Source organism: Numenius arquata, unplaced genomic scaffold (genome assembly GCF_964106895.1).
Source record: "Numenius arquata unplaced genomic scaffold, bNumArq3.hap1.1 HAP1_SCAFFOLD_133, whole genome shotgun sequence".
Lineage (NCBI taxonomy): Eukaryota > Metazoa > Chordata > Aves > Charadriiformes > Scolopacidae > Numenius > Numenius arquata.
In genome coordinates this window covers 164,146-186,466 of record NW_027415466.1, presented here as the reverse complement: position 1 = coordinate 186,466, position 22,321 = coordinate 164,146, and the positions used below count along the sequence as shown (strand labels likewise).

At 51.0% G+C, this 22,321-nt stretch overlaps 1 protein-coding gene and 2 pseudogenes across 1 annotated transcript; 2 read left to right on the top strand and 1 right to left on the bottom strand.

Annotated features, from left to right (window-relative positions):
• The first annotated feature begins 5,425 nt into the window (after window positions 1-5,425).
• On the top strand, window positions 5,426-6,708 carry LOC141478734 (olfactory receptor 14J1-like). The gene is made up of 2 exons (XM_074167722.1): window positions 5,426-5,435; window positions 6,071-6,708. Exons 1-2 carry the CDS (start codon window positions 5,426-5,428, stop codon window positions 6,706-6,708), a joined length of 648 nt encoding a protein of 215 aa, XP_074023823.1.
• Window positions 6,709-10,980: 4,272 nt separating this feature from the next.
• Window positions 10,981-11,591, bottom strand: LOC141478733 (olfactory receptor 14J1-like; annotated as a pseudogene).
• Window positions 11,592-21,507: 9,916 nt separating this feature from the next.
• LOC141478732 (olfactory receptor 14J1-like) lies at window positions 21,508-22,091 on the top strand (annotated as a pseudogene).
• Window positions 22,092-22,321: the final 230 nt, after the last annotated feature.

Here is a 22,321-nt window from a genome sequence, read left to right as displayed (position 1 = left end):
TGCACGCCCACAGTTTACACCCGGCAATGCCTGTGCACGTGGAAAGCAGCTCAGATCTGCTTCCCTTTTTCTGGTCGCAGGGGCTTCACCTGACTGCCACGGCTTTTCAGATATCATGGAGAGTGGCTTGGCAGCAGCAGCCACTTCCCTCAGGACTAGACTTGTGTATGTTCAGGTTCCTCAGGTGGTCACCAACCTGATCTTCTCTTACAGTGGGGTGAACTTTGCTCCCCCAGTCCCTGCCTTGGGGTCCATCCACTCGAGAGGTGTGGGGAGAGAGGTTGCCAGTGAAGACTGAGGCAAAGAAGTTATAGAATCATAGAATCATCTAGGTTGGAAAAGACCCTTGGGATCATCGAGTCCAACCATCTACCCTACTCTACAAAGTTTTTCCCTACACCATATCCCCCAACACCACATCTAAATGACTCTTAAACTCATCCAAGGATGGTGACTCAGCCACCTCTCTGGGCAACCTGTTCCAGTGTCTGATCACTCTTACTGTGAAGAATTTCTTCCTAATGTCCAGTCTAAACCTACCTTGTTGCAACTTGAAGCCATTCCCTCTTATTCCGTCGCTATTTGCTTGTGAGAAGAGACCAGCACCAACCTCTCTACAGTGTAGTAGAGAGTGATGAGGTCACCCTTCTCAAGTAGTTATAGAGAGTGATGAGGTCACCCCTCAGTCTCCTCTTCCTCAAACTAAACAGTCCCAGCTCCCTCAATCATTCTTCGTACGACTTACTCTCCAGGCCCTTCACCAGCTTTGTTGCCCTCCTCTGTACCCGCTCTAGCACCTCGATATCTCTCTTGTATTGAGGTGCCCAAAACTGGACACAATACTCCAGGTGTGGCCTCACCAGTGCTGAGTATAGGGGGACAATCACCTCCCTACTTCTGCTGGTTACGCTATTTCTAATACAAGCCAGGATGCCGTTGGCTTTCTTGGCCACCTGGGCACACTGCTGGCTCATATTCACTGAATTTCACCGAATTTTCACTGAATTTTTTTTTAGAGTTGGAAGGGACCATAGAGATCATCTAGTCCAACTCCCCTGCTGAAGCAGGATTGCCTAGAGCATGTTAGAGCATGTTACTCAGGAGATAATTCAGCCGCTTGTCAATTAGAACCCCCAAGTCCTTTTCTGCCAGGCAGCGTTCCAGCCACACTTCCCCAAGCCTGTACCTGTTGAGTTCCCCAGACTTCTCCTTGTCTGTTGTTACCAGTTTGCCTGTCTTGTTCATCAAAGGGAAGGGGGTGGGGGGTATGCTTTCTTTGACATCCACCTGCAGAGGTCTCCAGAGATCTCCCCATGGCCTGCTGGGGTCCTCCACAGGCTGCAACATAGACATCTGCTCCAGCATGGTCCTCCAGGTGGAGGACACAGGGGGACCACCTGCCTCACCATGGTCTTCCCCATGGCCTGCAGGGGAATCTCTGCTCCAGCGCCTGGAGCACCTCCTCCCCCTCCTTCTTCACTGACCTTGGTGTCTGCTGAGTTGTTTCTCACCCTGCAGCATTTTTTACCCCTTTTAAAAGATGTTACCACCAGCTTCACTGATTGGGGTTGATTTGGACAGAAATGGAGCTGACTGAAGGTGGCTCTGCCTCACATGGGATCAGCTTCTGGTGTCTTCTCACAGAAGCCACCCCTGCAGCCCTTACAAACACCTTGACACTTAAATTCACTGCAAGGCTCCTCAGAGAAGAGCCAGGAGAACAATTGAAAGATGGTAAAAAGGGGCCTAATGATCAGGGACTTGGTCTGGTTTGCTTCTCAGGGAGAAGGTAAAAGATCAGAGAACAGGAACTTGGTACAAAAGGAGGCTTCAGCATAGCAAGAAATATGTAACAGACTCTAGTTGATGTTAGATGAACTCAAATCAAAGGTAAGGTGGGGTGGGTTTTTTTAACCAGTAAGTGAAATTACTGTTAAGACAACTTGCAAAAGTCTGGATGAATATGTCAGGGGCTTATTTTTAATATGGACTTATTACTCTATTATGTAACTTGCTCTCGTTTAAGTAATTCCTCTGGTCTATGCTGTACAAGAGTTCACAGCATCTTCTTTCTTCACCTTTTATGAACATAATGCCGGTCATCCAAGCTACCCTGCAGAGAAGACCTGGCATGAAGTGTGATTTGTAAAGGCAGGTAGTTTTGATGTGAAGGCTTTAAATTGCGCAAAATTCCTACTTCCCTTGCTAGTTTAATTTTCACTCTGCTGAGCTATTCTTAGTGGCCATTGCCAAATGCTGGGTCATAGAGTTAGGTTTGCATTAAATTGTGGTGTATTTCTTTAGTCTGTGAATCTTATTTTTCCCAAGGATTTTAAGGTTGATAAATTCCTATTTTCTGCAGTGACATGGAGTATGACAGGCAAGATCTGGAGGGTTTAGTAATAAAAGCAGCAGTGTTTTTCACTAAGCCATGGCAAGTTCTCTCATGACAGCTGCCACGTTACTTGGGAAGTTAATTTAGGGACATTCAGTAGGTCGTTGTCACTGGCCCCTCTTTTTTCCTAGTAAGTGAGGAGTCTGAAATGGCATGTTGAGAGGAACAGGCGATTTTAGAAGCGAAGCAAAACTACCCAAAATGAACACAGATGTGTTGTGATGAGTACTTGTCTACCTTTGGGGCAGTTTAAGAAGTCACCATCCTGCAAGTCTGATACAGAGTCCAGTCAGAAATTAATTTTAATGCCAAATAAACACTAAGGAACATGGCTTATCTGGCTTTAGATGGAGCATTGTGCTTCAGTCTAGCTGACAGAAGTATAACTACATCTGGTGGTTCTTACTGGAAGCTATGCCAATTTATACAACAAATAAGACACAAATATTAGCCAATAAATCAAGTAAGGGGAAGGGGGGGAGATCTCTACCTGAGATGCACAAACAAAAGGCGGCATTAAAATGTTGATGACTATTTGGGTATGCTTTGCAATACCTAGTCTAGAAGGTGCTTAATGAATTGGGACCTGTCTGTCTCTGGCTGACTTACCCGTCATAATTTTAGAAGGAGTCGTGCCCCTGGAAAGAGCAGCATAGGACTGTCTGCGAAAGGAGATGGAATGTTGTTCCCTGTGGCAGGCACCTGTCTATTTATCGCTGTGTCAGAAACCAAGCTGTTTCAAGCTGTTTAGATTTTGTTTCCTGTTGTCATCTCTGGTGACAAAGTGCCATACATTGTTATCACTCTTTTGACTGGCTTTGTCTTACTGTCCTTTCTATATCACTTCTACTGATGACTGCTCTTTTGTATCTATGTTTATAGCATTGGTCCATGTCAGCACAACCAATAGCTAAACTGAGCTAAAAAAAGGTCCTAGTTTTTCATAGTCTCTTACCCTGGAACGTTTCAGATTAGTGAGTTGAAACCTGATTTGTGACCCTGAGTAGATGGGCTGGGCTTTGCGTCCCGGGTTTATGTTGTGAGGAAATCAGAACTTGGAAAGTTGTGTCATTCTAAGCTTGTTCTTTGTGTCTTACAGACTTCTGGGACACAGCTGGACAGGAGAGGTTCCAGAGCACTCATGCATCCTGTTACTATAAGGCTTGTGCTCATCTCATGGTAAGGGTAGTGTCTCAGCTGTGATCTGGTGGAATTTTAACTAATAACAGTCCCAGTTGATATTTGGCCTGTATGTTACTTCTTCTAATTATGCTGCCTTATATTTCTTATCTCTTTCAGTGGTTTAAAAAACTTTCTTTATTCTCTCACCAGATAAAACTAGTGTGGTTGGGTATGTTTAGCTCTCTGCTATCTTTCCTGATTGCACTCTTACTATATTCCCTGGTTTTGCTTTCTTCTAAATTTCCTTACTTTTGTCATGGTGTTTACCGTACAGAGTACATACAACTGAGTGCACTTATTTAGAATCATAGAACTGTGTAGGCTGGAAGGGACCTTTTAGATTATCAAAGTCCAACCATTAACCTAATACTGCCAAAGCCATCACTAAACTATGTCCCTCAGCACCACATCTACCTGTCTTTTAAATAGCTCCAGGGGTGGTGATTCAACTACTTTAATGGCTTTAAACTAGAAGAGGGCAGATTTAGGCTAGATACAAGCAAGAAATTTTTTTATGCTGAGAGCGGTGAAACACTGGCCCAGGTTGCCCAGAGAGGTAGTAGATGCCCCATCCATGGAGACATTCAAGGTCAGGTTGGATGGGGCTCTGAGCAACCGGATCTAGTTGAAGATGTCCCTGCTCATTGCAGGGGAGGTTGGACTAGATGGTCTTTAAAGGTCCCTTCCAACCCAAACTATTCTATGATTCTATGAACAACCCCAACTCTCTCTGCCTGTCTTCATAGCAGAGGTGACCTTTAATCATCTTTGTGGTCTCCAACAGATCCATGTTCTTCTTATGTTGGGGGCCCCAGAGCTGGACTCCAAGTGGGGTCTCACAAGCGAGGAGTGGAGGGGCAGGATCACCCCCCTCAGCCTGCTGGTGACGCTTCTTTTGATGCAGCCCAGGATGCGGGGGGGCTTTCTGGGCTGCGAGCGCACACTGCCAGCTCATGTTGAGCTTCTCATCCACCAGCACCCCCACACCCTTCTCCCCAGGGCTGCTTTCCATCCATTCTCTGCCCAGACTGTATTTGTGGTTGGGTCTGCCCCAACCCAAGTGCAGGACCTTGCACTTGGCCTGGTTGAACTTCATGAGGTTCACACGGGCCCACCACTAAAGCCTGCCCAGGACCCTCTGGATGGCATCTCTTCCCTCGAGTGGGTTGACCAATCCAGTCACCTTCTTTTTCAGACACCTAGGAATGGGATCTGCATGGACAAGTTCTGGGGCACCTGCTTGTCCATTGGCCATTTTTGAAAAGTACATGCTGCCAATCATCAGGGAGTTCCCCGAGTCTCCATGCCCTTTCAAAGATGATGGAGAGTGGCCTGGTCTCAGCTCCCTGGGATGCCACTATAAGGTTTGTTCAAGCGACCCCGACTTGATTCCATCCACCACTGATTATTTGCCTCCAGATTCCTGCCTTGAATCACAGAGTCCTGGGAGCCCTTGCTGGGGAAGAGTGAAGCAAATAGGATGCAGCAAATTTCACATCTCTCCCTTACGAAATTCAGCAGTGGCCACACAGTATCTTTGTGGCTTCTTTGACTGTTTTTGAAGTGCTAACAGCTCATTATGGTGCCCTTGAATTACCTCTCCAGTTTGAACTGAGTTTCAGTATGGTCTACTGCTGCGCTTGGAAGGATGCTCTCCTTGAATACCTGCTGTACCGAGCTCTGCCACCACGCTTGGGCAGTTTATTCCATTGGTGTCACAGCTCTGTCTCCTACAGTGATGGCTCCAGCTCGTCCTGTTTGTGCCCCTGGCTGAGGGCATTGCCGCACATTTGGGCTGAAGCACCCCAGCCATGGCTCCAGGAAAGCCCATCTTTGACATATGGAAACATGGTATCAAGTATCCAAGACCCCATGTGTGCAAAGGCTTTGCTTCAGAGTAGAGGCATGACAAGGACAAAAGAATGCTGAATGTCTTTCTAAGCCCTAGGACTACAAACACAGGCTGAAATGCTGAAATTCACCCAACTAAAGATATTTCCCCACTTTTGGGAAACGATATCCTTCCCTGTCACTTTCCTGGTGTTTTGTCTAATGATGGGGAAGAAAAGGTGATTCTCGTGCCCAACGCTTCTTCTAAAAGGAAGATCACCTATTGATGACTTTTCCTAAATGAACAGGCCCCCGTGCCTAGAGAGACCAAATGTCCAATGACAGCTCCATCACTGAGTTCCTCCTCCTGGTGTTTAAAAACACACGGGAGCTGCAGCTCTTGCACTTCTGGCTCTTCCTGGGCATCTACCTGGCTGCCCTCCTGGGAAACGGCCTCATCATCACCGCCGTAGCCTGTGACCACCGCCTCCACACCCCCATGTACTTCTTCCTCCTCACCCTCTCTGTTCTTGACCTGGGCTCCGTTTCCACCACTGGCCCCATGGCCAGAGCCATGGCCAATTCCATCTGGGACACCAGGGCCATCTCCTCCTGGGGATGTGCTGCACAGGTCTTTCTGCTTTTCTTTTTTGATGTCAACAGAGTATTGTCTTCTCACCTTTGTGTCCTATGACTGCTATGTGGCCGTCTGCAAACTCCTGAACTACGGGACCCTCCTGGGCAGCAGAGCTTGTGTCCACATGGCAGCAGCTGCCTGGGGTGGTGGGTTTCTCCATGCTCTCCTGCACACAGCCAGTACATTTTCCCTACCCCTCTGCCATGGCAATGCCATAAACCAGTTCTTCTGTGAAGTCCCCCAGATCCTCAAGTTCTCCTGCTCACACTCTTATCTTGGGGAAGTTGGGCTTCTTGTGGTTAGTGCCTGTTTAGCATTTGTGTGTTTTGTTTTCATCGTGCTGTCCTATGTGCAGATCTTCAGGGCTGTGCTGAGGATGCCCTCTGAGCAGGGGCGGCACAAAGCCTTTTCCACCTGCCTCCCTCACCTGGCCACAGTCTCCCTGTATGTCAGCACTTGCATGTTTGCCTTCCTGAAGCCCCTCTCCACCTCCTCCCCAGTTCTAGATCTGGTGGTGGCAGTTCTGTACTCAGTGGGGCCTCCAACAGTGAACCCCCTCATCTACAGGGTGAGGAACCAGGAGCTCAAGGATGCACTGAAGAAGCTGATTCAATCAGTAGTCTCTCTCAGCAGCAATAAGCTGCCCATGCCTCTTCACAAGTGATTTCCCATTCATTTGGGGAACCTCCTGTGCTTTTGGCATTTTATCTGTGATATTCCTGTTTTCTCAGGAATGTCTGCAGACACTCCATTTCTCCAGAGGCATGAACCCTGTCTGCCTGACTCAGAGACCTGTTTCCATGTGTAGGGAATGATGGTAGAGTTGGTCTGTCATCTTGCATCTCTGTATTAAAAGGGGGTTTCCTCAGTGCCAATGTCTGGAGGTTGGGCTCTTCTTCCAAAGCAGAGGTCAAGAGCAGGCTTAAGAAATGACCCCTATGAGGATGTGCTACCGTGTTTTCGTTCTCCATGGGCTGAGGGGAGGAGAGAATGGGACAGTGAATGGGCCTGGGCTGAGCCTTCACCTGTGGGTGCCCTGTTCCCCTGGAGATGGTGCATAATCCACAGGGATGACTTTGGGAACATCATAGCGGGAAACTTTCCCAGTCCTGAATTTACTCTTTCCTATGCTGTGCCTGCAAAGGGGGCTGTGGGACCGTGTGTGGGCAGTAGGGCCAGCACAGGGACAGGACGGTGACAGAGGCCATGGAACAGCTGCCAGGAGGTGACAGCAAGGACAAACTATCAAGAAGGAATTTCTGTATGTTGCCTTTATTGTGGAGGTATGTTTGAAGGAAAGGGAAAGCTCACCTGGAGTTGGTGGATGCAAGGGTTGAGAGCAGAAATATCTTTGATTGCTTCTTAGGGACCAAGGCTGAACTAGGAAAATGCAGGGATGCTGCTCAGTGGGGAGGGTGGTTTAATAGCAGCAGACACAGATGGGACTGAGGGACTCCATGCCATCATTGCCCGAGTCTTTACTGAAAAAGTCTCTAGGCCTCTGCACTCAGGGAAGGGGTTCGTGGAGGAAGATAGCATGTGTTCTAAGAAAGCCATTAATTCTCACAAGGGCAAGTTGCAGTTTCTGCCCCTGCAGGAGAGTAACCCTGGCAATAGCCCAGGCTGGGAACATCCCTGTGGGAAAGCTCTTGATGTGCAGTGAGCTGGAGAGGAGGCAGCCGTGTGCCCTGGGGACACGGGAAGCAGGCAGCACCCTGGGCTGTGCAACCAGGAGCACGGCCAGGAGATCAAGGGAAGGGATTATCCAGGTTACTGGATTATCCAGGTTACAGGTTTGTGTTAAAAAAACCCAAACAAACAAAAAACCCGTGCTGGGCTGGTTTTTGAAAGAGACACAGTTTCAAGGTGAAAAAGCAGATTAAATCCATAAATGCTGAGAGCCAAGTTACAAAGAGAGAGGAGACAATAGGTTAAGCTGCATCAACTGGACCCACAAATTCTCTGTCAGTAAAGAGAAAGTCCCACAGCCTGTGGGATAGTTTCGTCAGTTGTCTCTACAGGAAGTTTTTCGGTTGGGCCTCTTGGCTCGAGCCTGCTGCATTCACATTTCTAGCAAGGGAAAAAGTTCCAGTTTGGTCATTAAACTCTCTTGCTCATCCTGACTGGAGATGCAGGACAGTTGTGTCACAAAACAGCCAGTGTCAGAGGGAAGACGGCACAAACTGGAATGGTTTGGGCTCCAATGGAAGCTCAAATCCAGAGCTGGCAGGAACAGCGTTGGCTGCAGATAGACTTAAATTACCTGACCAAACTGTGAGTTCAGCCCTAGTGGGCAGCGTTTCTTACAGAGCTCATTGAAGAGGGCAGGGTGTCAGGGAGAGGGGAGCCTGCTTCACTTTCCCAGCTCCCAGGACAGTGTATATATTTATATATTACATCTATCTTAACCGCATTTGAAATTATCCTTATTGTTTATTGTCCTTGTGGTCTCTTGTCATAGAATCATAGAATAGTTTGGGTTGGAAGGGACCTTTAAAGACCATCTAGTCCTACCCCCCTGCAGTGAGCAGGGACATCTTCAGGTTGCTCAGAGCCCTGTCCAGCCTGACCTTCAATGTTTCCAGGCATGGGGCATCTACCACCTCGCTGGGCAACCTGGGCCAGTGTTTCACCACCCTCACCATAAAAAATTTCTTCCGTATATCTAGTCTCAGTCTTCCCTCTCTAAGTTCAAAGCCATTATCCCTCATCCTATCGCAGCAGGCCCTACTAAAAAGTTTGTTCCCATCTTTCTCATAAGCCCCCTTTTTCTTCCCTTCATGATTTCCAATCAGACCATCATACCCATTCAGACCAAGGACAGTCACAAGCTACTCCCCAAGCACAGCCTCACTGGGCTCCTCTGGACCCATGCAGGTGGGCTGTGGTGGCCGGCTCCAAGCAAAGATGTGCATAGTAGAAAGACTGTGGTAATTAGTTGATGTTGGCAGAGAGCAGGGAACCATGGAGGTCAGCAGAGAAGACCTCCAGCAGCTCCCTCACATGCCCGGGCAGGGAGTAACACACCCGGTGGTGCTCCTGAGAGAGGATGGTGTCAAAGGAGGAGAGGGACTGTAAGCTACAGCACAGAGAACCTGCACTCAACCTTGTGTCTTAGGATTCCTGTCAGGCGGTGCCAGTGGCTGCAGCCCCAAGAAACTCCTGACCATCGATGAGTCCTGTCCCAGCTGCTCTGGCGGCAGAGGGGCTGCTGGCAGAGCTGGAGATGGTGGTGCTCAAGATGCACCTCCCACCCATGGGGACTCTTGGGCTCCCTGAGTCATTGTAGTGCCTGGGGCGACATCCCTACCTGGCTGGGGGTTGAGAGCTGGGTCCCAGCAGTGTGGGAGCTTTCTGGAGCATCCTGCTTCCTTTTTGCATTCCCATCCCTGCACCAGCCAAGCCCCACTGCCCCACATGCTGCCCCACAACCCCGCTGTGCAGGCACCACATGGGGCAGGGTGCTTTCAAGGGTGGGGAAACACCTCCCTTGGATGGTCTGCCCAACAGACCTCGGTTTCCTGTTTCTCTGCCGGGTCAGGGCACGTGTGAGCTGGGGCAGGTCTGGACATTGCCCCAGTGCAGAGAAAGCTGTTCTTTTTTCAAAGATCAGCCCTTCCCTGGATCACGGTGAACGGCCGGGGCTGAAAATGAAAGATACAATGTGCTGGGACTTTTGGAGTACAGGTCTGCACGTGGGGTAGGGGAGACTATCTGAAAGATGTGCTCCACAAAGGGACTGAGGGACAGCAGCAAACCCGTCTGGCTGCCGGGTATTGCTTCCTTCAGTACGAGCCCCGACACAGGGTCCCGGCCTCCCTCTCGATGCCACCCTTCAGGAGGGGTGGTGGCACTAAGAGATGGGGACACCAGTCTTTCTTCATCCATGTCCCAGGCCTTGGTGGAGCACCAGGACAACAAGGACTTCTGGCTCTCCATCACGTGCATGCTTTAGGAACTCACGGTCAGGACGCAGTCTTGGATTAGCTGAACACCAGCATTTCCTCTACGAGACAATTTCCAGCCCAGGTCACCTCCCTTCTGAGCTCTCCCCATCTCTCCTCTGAGCTGGCCCCTTCCTTGTGCTCCCTGCAGGACCCTGAGTTGGTTGGAGGTCACTGTTGCTAATCCCCCTCCCTGGGAGTCTGTGGATGTGGCAGGTGTTTGAAGGGACTGTGATGCTTCTAGTGTCCTCCCAAATGCACCACAGTCCTCATTTTCTGTGGATACCTGAGTTTAACACATTCCCTTTGGGTCACTCCACCTTGGGTGTTCTCTCACTTTGGGGGCTCCAGTCACTGCCCACCCCTGGTACACACGGTCCCTGGAGGTCCCCTGGACTCTCGAGGCAGCTCCAGGCTCCCCTCCTGAAGGACATCATCTACATGTCACCTTCTGGGTGGGACAGCTCTGGATATGTACCTTATGTATTCACTGAGGTATATTCACCTCATAGTGAAGGGTTAATTCACAATCTCCACTCGGACCAGAAACCAAGTTCATCTTCAATCCAGCCCTTGGTCCCAAATACGTCAACAATGAGACACCTCTTTTCTCCCAGATCCATAGAGAAAGAGGCCTTTTGGGCAGCAGTTGCTTATGTCAATTCTTGGCATCAGCTTTGGGGAAGGAACCCAACATTCAGGCACCGCTCTGGGCAGGTACCTTTCTATTGCAGAGATGCTCTGAGAGGGTCAGTTTGGTCCCAGTGTCAGATGACCATGTCTACAGGCACCAGGTGAGACAGAGGAGGTTCATTCCTCACTAGCAGCAAGTGGAATCCCAACTTTTGTGAAGATACATAATGGCCACAGATCACCACAAAATTATAATGATAGTGATGATAATGCAAAAGAAAATGCTAATGAAGATAGAATAATAATAAAAAAAACAACAACTATAAAAACTTTAGGACTGAAATGGGATAGCCTGACAGTCATTTGCAGAGAGTGATGGGAAGCTTATCAGTATTGAGGAACACCCATGAGATTGGTTTCCACAAGGCATCTTTGAGCTCCTGGTTCCTCATGTTGTAGATGAGGGGGTTCACAGCTGGAGGCACCAAGAAATACAGAATTGCCACCACCAGGTCCAGGGATGGGGCAGAGATGAAGGGGGGCTTCAGGTAGGCAAACATGGCAGTGCTGATGTAAAAGGAGAGCACAGCGAGGTGAGGGAGGCAGGTGGAAAAGGCTTTGTGCCGTCCCTGCTCAGAGGGGATCCTCAGCACGGCCCTGAAATCTCCACATAAGAGAAAATAATTAATATAAAACACCCAAATGCAAAAGAGGCAGTAACAAGAAGACAAACTTCCTGGAGGTACATATATGAGCAGGAGAGCATGAGGATCTGGGGAAGTTCACAGAAGAACTCGTCCACACCATTACCATGGCAGAGAGCTAGGGAAAATTTATTGGTCGTGTGCAGGAGAGCATGGAGAAACCCACTGCCCCAGGCAGCTGCTGCCGTGTGGACACAAGTTCAGCTGCCCAGGAGGGTCCCGTAGTGCAGGGGTTTGCAGATGGCAACGTAGCGGTCGTAGGCCATGACGGTGAGAAGATAAAACTAGGCACCAATCAAGAAGAGAAATAAAAGTACCTGTGCAGCACATTCTGAATAATAGATGTCCCTGGTGTCCCAAAAGGAATTGGCCATGGCTTTGGGGACAGTGGCGGAAATGGAGCCCAGGTCAAGGAGGGAGAGGTTGAGGAGGAAGAAGTACATGGGGGTGTGGAGGTGGTGGTCACAGGCTATGGCGGTGATGATGAGGCCGTTTCCCAGGAGGGCAGCCAGGTAGATGCCCAGGAAGAGCCAGAAGTGCAAGAGCTGCAGCTCCCGTGTGTCTGCGAATGCCAGGAGGAGGAACTGGGTGATGGAGCTACTGTTGGACATTTGCTTTTTCTGGACATGGGAACCTGTTCATGGAAGAAAATGCAGTGAGATGTCAGGGTAGACTGAGTAAAGCCTACTCCACTTCTCAAAGAACTCCCCCCAAATTGCCCCGTCTCTTTCAGGAAACCTCTGGCTCGTTACCTCTGGTTGGAGGTGGCTGAGGGTACCAAAGGGGACAGGGGTCTCTGCTGTGGGCTCTGGAGGAGTCAGTCCTACCCTGCCACAACAGGTAAATAGGAACACGGGATGATCTCAGACGAAATCCATTTTTGAGAGCAAAGACTTTTTCATGATTACCCCCTCCCCACAATTCACTTGACTGCAGAGCAGAGCTGTAGGGATTTGGGTTTGTTTCTTCTGTTCTGGTGGCCCCACCACAGGCCTGTTTTTAAGGCAGAAATCATTAAGGCATTTGTGCTGCGCTGTGAGACCTTGTGGGTCCTGAGAGGAAAAGGGACCGTCCCTTAGTGTAGAGAGAGGACAGGCCGTCTGTCCATCAGCCCTGTTCTCAGCTGCCTTGGGCAGGCACCTCTTGGAGCTGGAGGGCAATGGTGCTGGGGTCTTCCCTTCCAATGAAGGAAAGAAGCAGCGGCAGCAGTGGCAGTTGCAGCAGCAGAGGCAGTGCCAACAGCAGCAGCAGAGCCAGCGGCGGTATCGGCAGCAGAGGCAGCAGCATGTGGGACCTCCTGTGAGATCAGCAGTAGCGCGCAGGACACACTAACCTACAGAACTGTTCCTCCAGGTGTGGATGGCACGAGAAACCTAAATGCCGTGGAACCTAAAGATTTCCGGAAGTATTGCACAGAAGGCGCCATGGCGATCTTAGGCTCCGTGCTGTTTGGGATGGGATTGTGTGGTGGGATCTGCCTGTGGAGGCAGAGAAAAAAGTAAGTTGTTGCGGGGAGGAGGTGCCAAACACCTGTATTGGGTGGCTGCTCTTAGCCGTGAAGCATGTAGAGGTCGGGTATTCTGGAGTGCCGAGTTAGGTCCTTGGCCACGCTCTGTCAGGTGATGCCATCAGTCCCAGACACTCCCTTTGGCCAAGGTGTCCCAGCAACGCAGAGCGTGGCGAGGAACCTTCCCAGCTATGGGCCTCGCTTTGGAGAACGAGATGTCTGTCCCATCTGCACCCCAACACTGCCAGCGTGCGTGTTCTCAGCAGCGGCAGGGCTCTTGTCCCTGCAGCGGTGTGTATCTCTTCAGATCCCTCCTCTGAAGAGGGGATGGAGAGCACCTCAGCAAACAGGGAGCCGAGGGCTGTCCCCCTGTCTGGCCAGGGCTGGGCAGGGGAGCCGAGTGCTGGTCTTTGCCAGGCACGCTGAGAAAGGAGAGCAGGAGGCTCTCCTGGCCCTGCAGTGCTGTGCCCAGCTCTGGTCCCCTCGCTCTCCTCCCCAGCACGTGCAGAGCAGCCGAGTCAGGATGGTCAGGGCGGAGAGGAGAGGAGCCGTGGGCCGGCGAGCAGAGCCCCAGCCCAGGGGTGCGTGGAGCCCCGTTTTCTGCACGGAGCTCCCCGCGTGCAGCCGGGTGCCCACACCCCCCGGGGCGCCCAGCGCGGTCCCGCACCCTCGCACCCGCCCGGCACCGCAGCCGCGCCGGGGCCTCAGCAGCCTCCTCTCTCCACAGGCGCCTGGCCAAAGCTTCAGGAGCCCAGCGCAGCTCCCACAGCCACCCCTCGCACCCAGACAGCCGCACCGCCCGTGCCAGCACCTCTGGGAGCCGGACCCAACACCAGCAGCCGTCGCCTGCGCCTGGAAAAGCGGCCACGGAGAGCCAGGAAGCAGCCCCCGCCAGCCCGGACAGCCGCCCAGCCTTCCCGCCCCCACCCCCGCCTCCCCCCCTGCCCACCTCGGCCAGCCGGCCCTTGGGGACCAGCCCAGCGCCCTCCAGCCCCCGCAGAAAGTGAGCCCCCCCTTCTGCCCCCCAAGCCCAGCGCCCTCATTAATACCTAAAGCAGACTTCCGTCAATGGTTAAAGTGTAGGGAATGTTCTTTTAGAGAAGAAATGTAGCTATTTTAGGAACCATCCTAAATGGTTTCAAGGACTTAGTAAGATAAGAAAGGATGTATGTGGCCTTGAGAACACGGTGGCCTAAGACAAGGATGCAATAAATACGGACTTTGTTTGACAAACAGGTGGTAGCAGGAAGATCATTCATTTCGATACAAGTTTTTACGTAAGTTAGTAATATTCGTTATAATATAGTTTTTACATAAGATCTAATTTGTGGCACCTTCATGACCCTTTTTACTACAGTTACGTTAGGAACTAGTGCCCCCAAAGTGCAAGATCCTGTCCAGTTTGGGGGTAAAATCTTCTGGCCCCAGTTCCAAACGTCCATTTCTCCCTGTATCCTCATTTCCCCCGGTAATCCAGGCGTCTGGTATGGCCTTCCATCCATGAGATGACGTTGTCTGCCCCTGGACTGAACCCTCATTCTTACTAAAGCCAGAGGGAAAGCTTGAGTCCAGTTCATAGGGGTTTCCTGACACATTTTGCTCAGTTGTGTTTTAAGCGTGTGATTCGTCCTTTCCACTTTCCCACTAGACTGAGGTCGATAGGGTTCATAGAATTGCCCGGGTTGGAAGGGACCTTTCAGTTCATCGAGTCCAACCATCAACCTAACACTGGCAAAAACCACCACAAAACCGTATCTCTAAGCTCTGTGTCTACCCGGCTTTTCAATACCTCCAGGGATGGTGACTCCACCACTTCCTTGTGCAGCCTGTTCCAATGCTATCTTAATAACCCCTTCCGTGTAAAAATTTTTCCTAATATCCAATTTAAGCCTCCCCTGGCGCAACTTAGGGCTGTTTCCTTTTGTCCTGTTCCTCGGGAGAGGAGACCGACCCCCCCCCTGGCTACACCCTCCTTTGAGGGAGCTGTAGAGAACGAGGTGGTCTCCTCTCAGCCTCCTTTTCCTTCTTTGAGCGACACAGGACTAACTTCTAATGCTTGGGAAAACTGCACGTGTAGATCCCAATCATTTCTTAAAGCAAAGAACACATCCACATAAGGTATTTCATCCCATTTTTCAGTTCTCTGGCAAAACAACATCGATTGCAATATAGTATTGCATTTTAAAGATCCGATTTCAGGCCAATTTTCACCCTCTTCCAATTTATACTGTGGCTACCATTGATTGCAATATGTTACTAATTTAATTTTAGTCATGGGATCCCCTCCAAATTTATTCCAAATTTTCAGGATGCATTCTAGAGGAGAGCAAGGGGGTGTCTCGTGGGAAACAGCAGCACCCATTTCGGTACCAAAAAGATCACACAATGTCTCTAAATACACTAAAACAAGGGATGCCTCCCTCCGTTTTTAAAACAACGTCTAGAGGCAAACTTACCCTGGGTCAAAACAAAACAGATATTACTTAAGCGCTGTGATGTTAAGAGCAAGTTTTACCAAGTGCTACCTGCTACCCGAGAGATTCCACACCTACCCACCTCTCCTCATATTCTCCAAGACAATACCTCTTTTCAGTATCATTGCATTGAATCATGGTTCAACCAGTCACCATGGTTAACTACCCTAATCTCCACCCTGGCAGGGCCCCTCATAATGCTATTGCTAACTCTAACCTTTGGGCCTTGTGTTATTAACAAATTTGTAGCTTTTGTTAAAAACAGGTTGGAGACAGTGCAATTAATGGTAATGAAGCAATCTGAATTAGAAAATCCTGAGGTAGATGTGGCTTGTGAAATATTGTCCAGGTTCGATCAGCAAATTATTTATAGATAAAAGAAAAGGGGGGAATTGTAATAAGTAATTGGAGGTAATTTGCTATCTGATCAGTGACTCAAGAACCATCTTGCCATACCAGACACGGAGGCGTCTCAGAAAAGTCTAGCTATAATGATATCTTGAGCAGATGTTAAACCACAATGTAACTAGAGGTAAAATGTTAACCAAACCAATAGAAGAGGAAATAGCTTAAGCCTTGCTATAGCTGATGTAGGAACGTCCTGTATACCAAGAAAAACTACAATGTTCTGTTCCTATAGTTTAGGCATTGTGAAGATAAGAGCTAAGATACCATGACAACCTCTATCTCTGTGTAAATCTCAATTGCATAAGCTAGTATTGTAAAGTCGCCTGAAGCAAGTACAAGTTCGAAGAAAACCACGACTACGGAAGAAGCAAAGGATGTTGCAGCTGAATCCAGGAGAGATAAAAGGGACTGTTCAGCTTGCTTGAATTTGCGAGCCCTTGGTGGAGCTGCGACTCCCCGGCCGCCCAGCGCTGCTTTTGCTTTCCTACCTTAATAAATATTTAGAGAATCCATTTCGGACTTGATTGGTTTAAATTCAATTATAACAGTAGGGGGGCTCAGCTGGTGGGGGGTGCGGGCAGTCAGAGAGGAGGGTGCACCCCCATTACTCAGGGCAGCAACCATCACTTAGGGCACCCCTGATTACTCAGGGCACACCATTTCCACCTCGCAGTGTTCCCCATCCCCTATAGGGCAATCCATGTCCCCCCCCGACACCAAATAAGCCCCCCCCATAACCTGCAGAGCACCTCAGACCCCCACCGCTGCACCCTGGGGTCCCACTGCTCCCCAAAATCCATTTTACACCCCCAAAATAGAATGGTGTCCATCCTAAGTTGTCCGCCTTCCCCCTCACAGCGTCTTTGGCTGCACAAGCAGGTGGTGAAATCCTTCCTGGGGTTGTGGGACGCAGGTTTCCCCCTCATCCCATACCCCAGGGCCTGGCTGATGGGAGTTTGCCCCCTGAGCCGCAGCTGCCATTTTGTCTTTTCTCTCCCCCCTCCCCCCCCCCCCCCAAGGGAAGGGCTCTGGCAGCGCATTACGAGGGCCGGCCGGGGTCAGCACAGGTGCTTTAAATCCCTTTCTTTTGGTAAAACCGGATATTTTGGGTGGTTTGGGGGTGTTTTTTATCTTTTTTTTTACCGGGTGAAACCACATGGGGCGGCCATTTTGTGGCCCTGAGGGGAAAGGGGGGGGCACTTCTCCAGCTTTTTTCTCCACCTGAGGGGAGCTTTTGCAGGAGCGAGGGGGCGGGGCGAGTGCAGCCGCTGGCCCAATGGTGGCACGAAGAGGGGGCCATGGGTGGGATGAGGGCGGTGGGTGAGCCAATGGGAGGCGGGGTTTGCTGCGGGTGGGCGGGGCAGAAGGGGGGGCACGCAGGGGTGGCCTGAGGGGTAACGGTGGCGGCCAGAGGGTCGTTGTACCAGCTCCCGGGGGGTCTGTGCCCGGTTGAAGGGGGGATAAGCGAGGAGGAGATGTGGGAGAGGGCGATGGGTCGGCCTCGTCTTCCAGCCATGCTGCCGCCCTGGCCGCTGAAGCAAATGGCCGGCTGAGCCTGCCAGAGAGGGGCATAGCTCTTTCCAACCCATCCCTGGGGATTCCCCGAGGGCAGGGGCCGTGCAGGGGGACCGGTGTGGGGGGAGCTCTCCTGGCCCAGCAGCCTGGTCTGGGTGCTCCCTGGAGCAGGGAGGGGAATGGGGAATAGCCCTGGGGCACCCAGCACACCTGAAGATCGGGGCTGCGCAGTCCGCTCAAGCCAGGGCTGGAGGCCCCCGCTCAGAGGCGTGTCCTCTCCCTGCACCCCACGTTCCCCACCGCCTCAGCGGCTGCCCTGGGCCCCAGGCAGTAGGGAGGAGACAACGCGACTGCAGGGATCACTGGCAACCCCAGTAAAATAACTGTCTCTTGCTGATGGGAATTGTGTTACCGCAAACCGGCAGGTAAAACTTCATAAAGACTCGATTTGAAGTTTTAGAAAGCAGGCATTCTTTGTTGCAGCGCTGGGTGCACAGGGCATAGCTCCTCCTGTTGTGCACCCCGAATGCTTGTTGTCAAACCAAATTTATACACAACAGGCCTACATACTCAATGTCACGCCAAGAAAACATTAGCATATTAATTACATTTCTGAGAATTCATTTGCATATTACAAGCAGCTTTTGGGCATGCGTCGTCGTGCCTTCTGGTGGTCCTCGTTTTGAGTGAGGGTCGTTTCTTCCTCAGTCTTCATCTGGCCTTTGGCTCACTTTTCACATTGGCAAAACATTCTAACTGCTTAATTGATCATTAAAGCTAACCTGCTACCATCTGTTTGTCAGACAATGTCCATATTTATTACATCCCTGTCTTAGGCCACATACATCCTGTCTTATCTTACTAAGTCCTTGAAAGGATTTGGGATGGTTACTAAAATAGCTACATTTCTTCTCTAAAGGAACATTCTCTACAGTTTAACCATTTATGGATTACCGGTATCAATTTCCTCCTCTTTGGGACTTATTTTAAATTCTTCATAAAAGTCCCATTTTCTAGGTGCTCCTACTGGCAAGTGATACACGTATCTTCACAGTACATGTTATGAGCACATACAGACATACAAATGCTAACATCACAACCATTATTAATACCAAAATCTTTGAACCCCTGAGGGCAGCTCACAGCTTGGAAGGACACCTCAGGGAGGAATCCAGTTGTCCTTACGATGACTTCTCATTACGAGTCAGCTCATATCCCAGCCCCACAGACTGCATTGACCACATCTCCACATGTGTGAGGAAACCTGGGTGCTTGTTTCCATGGGCACAACCGCGTGAAAGAACACACAAGACCAGTGTGTGACTCTGCAGCTCAAACTCAGCCTCCCCAGAGAGTGGGACAGCCAGAACAAGGTACCAATAGCAGTAACACAGACCAGTAGAGGAACAAGGAAAAATACGGTGAGCTTAAAGAGGTCAGGGGAGAGGCAGCCGGGCACTCAGGACAGCAGTACCTTTACGGAGATGTGCACACCACATCCCAGACACCAACACTGCCAGGCCGTTGCTCTCGGCCCCCGTGCTCTCCAGAGGGAACTGGCGCGATGCTGGGGAGCTGCACCAGGGCTCTGCTGGAGCCCTGGCTGCAGAGGAGGTGTCTCGCGCTGTGGGTTCCACACTGCTGAGGGCTGAGGCTTTGCTGGGTGGGAGAGGAGTCGAGGGGGCTTGCTTAGATGAACAGGTCTGCATTGGAGGGCATTGCACAGGGCTTTCTGAATTCTCCCTCCCACAACATGTCTGGGTTTTCTTTCCTCTCGTTCCCTGATCATATCTCTGCCTCCCGGAGATTTTCCTCCTGGGAGGTATTTCCCTTTCCCATGTCTTTTCCCTGTGAGTGCTCACAGACCCCACCCCAATCTCTGAGCGCTCACCTTGGCCCCACAGAAACCTGCCTGTTGGCAGGGCACTGGCTGGGTGAATGTTCCCGTTTGCAGGTGGAACAAAGCAGGTCAGAACAACCCTGATGGGTCCAGCAAAGGTGATGCTGGTGCTGTCCGTGGGCAGAGGAGTGGCTGAAGGCACATTACGAGGCTTCTGGCAAATCTGCTGATGACTCAAGAGTTGCAGTTCAGGAGTCCCAGTGACTTGTTTAAATTTGAAAGCTCCTTTCGCATTTACCCTTCTCTCTCTCCCTCCACCCTGCCGTACCTTCCCACCACCTGTCCCTTCCTGCAGTAGGAAACGATAAAGACAGACTCAGGAAAGCTTCTTATCTTTATCGTAATCCCTGCCTTGATTTTCTCCTTCAAGCACCTCCTCGGAAATATTCTGGGGCTGGTCTGGAGCTGTGAGCAGCCCTGACCCACGCAGCACCCTCTCAACAGCAGAAGGACACTGCCCTGCCGGGGGTCACTCCTTCCACCCACAGCTTCTCCCCACAGCTCCATGGGGAGCTCCCCGGGCAGGCTGAGAGCTGACCCTGGCAGGCGGCAGAGTCCCTGCCCCGGCACACAGAGCCCTGGGGTGCAGGGACCCTGCTTGAAAGGACATCCCTGGGCACCACAGGTGCAGATCTCTCTTTGCATACCAGCCATTAGGAGAAGGCAGCCGTCATGTTCTGTTGTTTTGATGGTGCAGTGAATGTGGAATCTGCAGCACGTCCTCCTCCTCTAAAACAGCAAAACTGTGAGAGTTGCACTTACAGATCCCATAAGCTGTGGGATGTGCCAGCTTTAGGAGATCCCTGCAGAAACTGAAGCTGCATTGCCCTGCACCCAGAGACCTACAGCATAAAGATTTCTCCCCCAGTCAGCTCTCAGCATGCTCCCTTTCCACACTGCCTTTAACCTCTCTCTGCCTCACTCCTCTCCACTCTGGTGCCTGCAGGCAGTGCCCTCAGCCCTGCTGCGCTTGGCAGAGGAGCTGCTCCTGGGCAGAGCTGTCTCTCTGCGGCGCTGCCTGTTTTCCATGAGCTCCCTCCATCCCAGGAGCGCGGCCCAGCTCAGCAGCAGAGGAACAGCCCAAAGAAGAACCTTTTCTGCTCCCTCTGGGCTCCCTCCAGGTGTCCCTGGGGCTCCAGGGGAAGCAGGCTGAAGCAATCCCTGATGTTCCCTCCATCAGCTGGGCAGAGACATTTATTCCCAGCACTGTCATTTTTCCTGTGAGGAAAAGACTTGGGCATGAGAATCACCTTTCCTTGTCTCATCATTTGACAGGACAACAGGACGGTGACAAGGAGGGATCACCTTTACCCCTTCTGAGGGAAGAGATGCAGATGGGTCAAAAGACAAATCTCATTTGTGGGTTTGCGTCCCTGGGGCTAAAAGTGGGCTTATCTCCCTCCCATGCAGAACACAAACCCACAGGAGGTGGGATTCCTCTTGCATCAGGTCTTCAGGCGTTCACAAAAACAGTCACCTGCAGGTGAGCTCCTTGTCTCGGTTCCCTTGCCAGTTAATGGGGATGGAGTGCAGGGTTGGGCTGTTCAGACACAACGTCTGGTGACATTTAAGGTGTCAGGGGTGACCGAAGATACGTGCAGGTAACTGCAAGCGCTGATGGAGCAGTTCATAGAGGTAGGCCAATATCTCTTAGAGGTTGCTGGGAATTTTCTTTGGCCAACTGAAATGACAGTGGAGGCCCAGATTAGGGCAACTGAATCTGTCCCCACTCATTACGTTCAGGGCAGCCTTTAGAGTTACTCATTTGAGCAGCTGGAGTCATGTGCCACGGGGAGAGCTCAGTCTCTCTCTTTCTCTTCCATCAGCTGTATTTACGAGGTCTCCACTCACAATATTGTAAGTTGCCTCATGTTCATCCTCACATTGCCTATCAGAATTAATGAGCCAAAGGTTTCCCGAAAGAGACGAGGCAATTTGGGGGGAGTTCTTTGAGAAATGGAGTAGGCTTTGCTCAGAGAAGTCTACCCTAACAACTCACTGCTTATTCCTCCATGAACAGGTCCCCAGGCCCAGAATGAACAAAAGCCCAACAGCAGCTCCGTCACTGAGTTCCTCCTTCTGGCTGACATGCGGGAGCTGCAGCTCTTGCACTTCTGGCTCTTCCTGGGCATCTACCTGGCTGCCCTCCTGGGAAACGGCCTCATCATCACCACCGTAGCCTGTGACCACCGCCTCCACACCCCCATGTACTTCTTCCTCCTCAACCTCTCCCTCCTTGACCTGGGCTCCATTTCCGCCACTGTCCCCAAAGCCATGGCCAATTCCTTTTGGGACACCAGGGCCATCTCCTACCCAGGATGTGCTGAACAGGTATCTTTCTTTTCTTGATTGTAGCAGAATTTTCTCTTCTCACCATCATGGCCTATGACCACTACGCTGCCATCTGCAAACCCCTGCACTACAGGACCCTCCTGGGCAGCAGAGCTTGTGTCCACACGGCAGCAGCTGCCTGGGGCGGTGGGTTTCTCCATGCTCTCCTGCACACGGCCATTACATTTTCACTGCCCCTCTGCCAGGGCAATGCCATAAACCAGTTCTTCTGTGAAATCCCCCAGATCCTCAAGCTCTCCTGCTCAGAGTCCTACCTTAGGGAATTTGGGCTTCCTGTGGTTAGTGCCTCTTTATTCTTTGGTTTGTGTTCACTGTGGTGTCCTATGTGCAGCTCTTCAGGGCTGTGCTGAGGATCCCCTCTGATCAGGGACAGCACAAAGCCTTTTCCACGTGCCTCCCTCACCTGGCCGTGGTCTCCCTGTTTGTCAGCACCTCAGTTCTTGCCCACCTGAAGCCCCCCTCCATCTCCGGTCTATCTCTAGATCTGGTGGTGGCAAGTTGGTACTCGGTGGCTCCTCCAGCAGTGAACCCCCTCATCTACAGCATGAGGAGCCAGGAGCTCAATGACGCACTGAAGAAGCTTCTTCAATCGCTTGTCTTTCAGCAGTGATAAACAGCCCGTGTCTCTTCAAAACTGATTTTGAATTCATGTCGAGAACTTGCTGCGCTTTGGGCATTTTATCTGTGATAGTCCTGTTTGCCCAGGAGTGTCTACATCCACTCCCCTTGTCTCGAGGCACGAACCCAGCCTGTCTGACCCAGAGGCCTTTGTACGTGTGTCTGAAATAGTGGCACAGTTTGTCTCCTATGCCACGTGGGTCTTTCTAATAGAAGGGGATT